Source organism: Halyomorpha halys, unplaced genomic scaffold (assembly GCF_000696795.3).
Source record: "Halyomorpha halys isolate HHAL.00 unplaced genomic scaffold, Hhal_1.1 Scaffold1090.1, whole genome shotgun sequence".
Taxonomy (NCBI): Eukaryota; Metazoa; Arthropoda; class Insecta; order Hemiptera; family Pentatomidae; genus Halyomorpha; species Halyomorpha halys.
The window spans coordinates 398,771-403,488 of record NW_027114054.1 but is presented as its reverse complement, the minus strand read 5'-3'; the positions used below and the strand labels follow the sequence as shown (position 1 = coordinate 403,488).

General features: G+C 33.7%; 1 protein-coding gene across 2 annotated transcripts in view; it reads left to right on the top strand.

The window, feature by feature from the left end:
* LOC106688250 (transcriptional regulator ATRX) overlaps positions 1 to 4,718 on the top strand; it is a gene marked incomplete at its 5' end in the record, with an annotated part of 59,243 nt that overhangs the window by 28,076 nt on the left and 26,449 nt on the right. For both annotated transcript variants that reach the window (XM_067051293.1, XM_067051292.1), the window contains 1 exon segment: positions 441 to 974. In XM_067051293.1, the coding sequence (XP_066907394.1) occupies positions 441 to 840 (400 nt within the window).

The window sequence follows — 4,718 nt, the reverse complement described above, 5'->3', positions numbered from 1 at the left end:
TTTATGTTCTCTAGTTAGCTCTGGTTAATAAAATCACTAAATGTTCTGTTTAATTTGATTAGCAAAAAATACTTAAGCTGCTATCATCAACAGATCAGACGTAGTGGCATTTACTATAATTGAAACTTCCAAAAAAGTTCTCTGCATAGGTTGTGATTCTTGTTTTCTTTTTAGGGATGCCTTCTGCTATTTGTTCCTTATGAGGTATTTTATTTTTCATAAATGCCCTCTATTCCTAGCAAATTCTCTCTAATCCACCCTGTATGGGTTTAACTACGATGGTTTTATCATTAATGGGTTTTCTCACTAATTATGAGTATTAGGGTTGTATGTGTTCGAGTGTGTATGTATGTATTTCTATCCTTTTTCCTTTATCTGATTCCATGAAATTATTTTTTTTAATCTCATTAGTTTTTTTTTAAGAATTCTTTTTTTTTTAGGGGTGTACAAGGCTATTTAAGATCATCTCTAAGTTTTACAACTAGAAATCAATCTGACCAATTTTTGCTCCCTAATGCTGACATTAATTCAGACATTAATAGCGAAAACGCTAGTAATCCATTTGAAGGATCAGATGATTTTGAAGATGATTGGGTTGCACCCCCAGAAATTTATCCCGATTTCAAAATGGGATTCTTACCACCCGTGCCTCACAGAGAAGAAGCAGGGAGTGAAAAAAATGATTGGCCAAATCAGTCTGAACCAAAATCAAGTAAAATCGACAATCCATACGATTTTTTGGACAAAAGCCAACTTAGGAGCTTGCCGAGCATTAATGAAGAAGATACAGAGGAAGAAGATGAATGGATCAACTTAGCCGACATAGCTGATCAACTCTAGATTTCTATTGTGAGGAGAGGAATATGTGGAAGAGTGGAGTTTAAGAATGAACCAAAACAAAGGGAAAGAAGGTTGAGGATATTGGGGAGCTAAGCAATAACTTTACATCAGGAGAACACAATGACATAATTAAGGTATCTCATCATACACGTATTTTTTTATTACTATTTAAGAATGGAAAACTCAATTTCATACTTTTTAAAACAGTTTTAGGAAAATTAACTAAGGTTTTATATGGAAAGGAGTATTTATAATACTTAAGTTCAGTATTATCATTTTTTCAATTTGATTAAACCAGGATCAAAATAACCTGAACCATAATTTTTTTAAAGTATAATTTAATATTAACAATTTAACTGTATTACAGTGAGCGTCAACTTATGATTTCCTTCAAACAAAGGGACCTTAGTTTGTTTCCATATTATAGGCATAAACTATAACCAGTGGTTGAACGAAGAATAATTTAGCTCAAAGCATGATTCATTTAATTGAATATAAATTATTAGCTTAACGACTTTATTTATTCGATTTTTGCATGAAACACGAGAAAATTTATGAATGTACACAATGCTGTCATAGTAAAAAATCAAAAAAGAAAAAAAAAATGCGATTTTGAGCATAAAATCCTGAAAATGTGCTAATTGTTAATAAAAGTAACAATAGAACACCCTTTTCATGGGATAGAATAGAATTTATGTTAGGGTTTGGCTGAATCTGAAACTCCTTAATTTAATAGATTTGAATTTCTTTAAGTCCCAGTTGTCATTGCCGCAAGTCCAGATCAGTTTTCGCATCTCTCTGCCTTTGTTTCCTTTTCATCTGGGCAGTTTTTCGAACTCAGCTCTTAAATTTTGTAAACAGTGTGTTTATAAGCAGGAAAACATTTTTACGTTCACAGATTGTGAGGTGAGAGTCAATTTGTTAACAATTCTAAGTTATAAATTGGTGATTTTTTGGCACAGCTGATTCAGGTAGCCGGTAATTCCCCTTAAGTGTTCGTATCTTATCGAACTATTTCATAGCCAAGGCCCAGTGTATCAACAGTACAGTCACCAGAGGGTACCGAGTTCGAATCCAATGACTTGATTTTTTTTACCACTAGTGAGTGGTATTTTTTTTTTAATCCAAAATGGACAAAAATAATATGGAATTAGACAAGAATACGTCCTGGGAAAATTCAGAAGAGGAGACTGCAGTCTTAGAAATAAGCGAATCAGACTCGCAATATTTAAAAGCGCCAACGAAACATTGCCCTCGGGTCCGGTGGAAACTCTCCTAACAAAAAAAATAAAGAAATCGTTCAAATCCAAACAGCTAGTGGAAAAAACAAGAAAAAGGCGCACTAAGACCACTGCAGTCACAACTGGTGAAACTCGTTTTACTTCTACCATCAACAATATCGTTACCGCAATAACAATAAACTAGACGAGACTTCGAAACCGGTTACTTTCTCAGAACCTGAGCCACCACCTATTTATATTACGAATATAGAAAACATTGTTTCCTTTGATAGGGAAATTGAAAATTTGATAGGTCAGGCGAATGTCCACTGTTTTTCCCGAATAAAAGTTATAAAAATCAATACTGCCAGGAATGAACAAATAAAACTCTAATAAATTATTTGAATTAAAACAAATACAACATTCATTGCAACCAACTTTGCGATGAAACAGCATACAGAATGGTCTTGAGAGGGCTACATTCAACTACCCCCAAAAACGAAATAAAAAGTGGCGTAGAGGAAATAGGACATAATGTCCGAAATATATCATGCGTATTACACCCCGCTGAAAAATTTCCACAACCACTGTTCTTCATAGACTTAGAGCCAGCACGAAATAATAGCGAAATTTTTCAAGTTTTGAGATGAGTTTCTCAAGGATTTTGGCCAGGATAGGTAATAGGACGGTAGGAGGATGGGTGTTCTGGCGGTTTTCGAGGCTTGGGAATTATTTTGATTGTGGATAATTTCCATGGTTCAGGGAAGTATATGGATCTAAGGACAGCATTGTAGATATAGGTGAGGAATATTTCGAGGAAAATGTTGTAGGATATGGAATGTAATTAGGTCATAACCAGGAGCTTTGCGGGATAGTAACTTCTGGATGATGTTGGATATCTATGAAGGATGAAATGCTTTGGGTGGCAAGGTCATTTTGAGTGCGGCATTCAATTCTTCATAGACCACTGTTCACATAGAACCAATTCTTCATAGAACCACTGTTCTTCATAGACTTAGAGCCAGCACGAAATAATATCGAAATTTTTCAAGTTACAAGACTTGTATTTTAATCGGTACGTTTTGAGTAGCCCAGGCAGAAATTTCTATGAAACTTCTCAACTTCAAGAATTTTAATCACCCACTTCTTACTCTCAAACTTGGACAAAATTGGACGAAGAACGGAAATTGAACACATTGAAGAAGAATTGAATGCCGCACTCAAAATGACCTTGCCACCCAAAGCATTTCATCCTTCATAAATATCCAACATCATCCAGAAGTTACTATCCCGCAAAGCTCCTGGTTATGACCTAATTACATTCCATATCCTACAACATTTTCCTCGAAATATTCCTCACCTATATCTACAATGCCTTAGATCCATATACTTCCCTGAACCATGGAAATTATCCACAATCAAAATAATTCCCAAGCCTCGAAAACCGCCAGAACACCCATCCTCCTACCGTCCTATTACCTATCCTGGCCAAAATCCTTGAGAAACTCATCTCAAAATGCCTGTACCCCATCCTAGATTCCAACCACATAATCCCAGATCACCAGTTTCGATTCCGAACTTCCCACTCCACTATCCAGCAATGCCTTTGTATGGCTGATGTCGCAAAGTATCGAATAAGAAGAGTAGCGCGCTAGATAATATCGGAAATCGGAGAGGTTGCCAAACCTGCAGAAATGGCCAAAAATTGTGATCTCAAGTTCTTCCTTAACATAAAGTTCAGTTGAACACAGACGAAAAATGCTCGGAAGTATACCACAAATGAATCGTTTGCGCTATTAATTGACTGTATATGAACAATATTGTGTTACAGTTTAATATATTACCGAACTCTTTAAAACATCTAGCACGTAATACAACATTCACTTACCGCCATATTTCGATATGAAATTAGTCTTTAATTAGTTTCATATATAGATAAGTTCAAGTAAAATCTTATTATTAACAAAACTATCATGGAAATAGAACAATTATAAGTTAGCAGATTCATTCATATTTTATGTGTATTCATTGTTTATTACTAACAACAATAAGAGATGGCTATATTTCAATATTATATTCTTGAAAAAAAAAAAACAGAAGATAAAGGCTGTATGAGAAGAGTAAGATGAAAATTAAGTAAGAGGAAAGAACAATTAATAAAATATATATGAAAATCTAGTTAGTAAATGTATGTAGTAAATTATGAAACGTGTGTATAGGCAATTAAATATGAAAATAAAATAACAGCATTAAGAAAATAAAAATATAAAGCTATATATTGGAAGAAGATAGTTGACCTTATGAAGTAGATTGTAGGAAGATAGTCCGGGTGGAGGTCAATAAAGCTATCAAAATAGTAAAAGAAAACTATTTATTGTTTCGTCCCACTTTGCAGGGCTTCTTCAGGACTAAATGAAAAGATACAGACGTAACAAATTAACAAAACATTAAAATATTGTTATGCTCATAAATTATATATAGAGGACAACTCTTTACCATGTTCATAACAAATTTTAATGAGTAGCCTCCTACCATTTATTAGTCTATATCTATATTTAGAACTATTATCATGCCTGGTTATATTTATTAGTATCTTGTTTCCAGTCCACATACATGTATATACTTTCTTATACCGTTATTATTAATTATTTTTATATA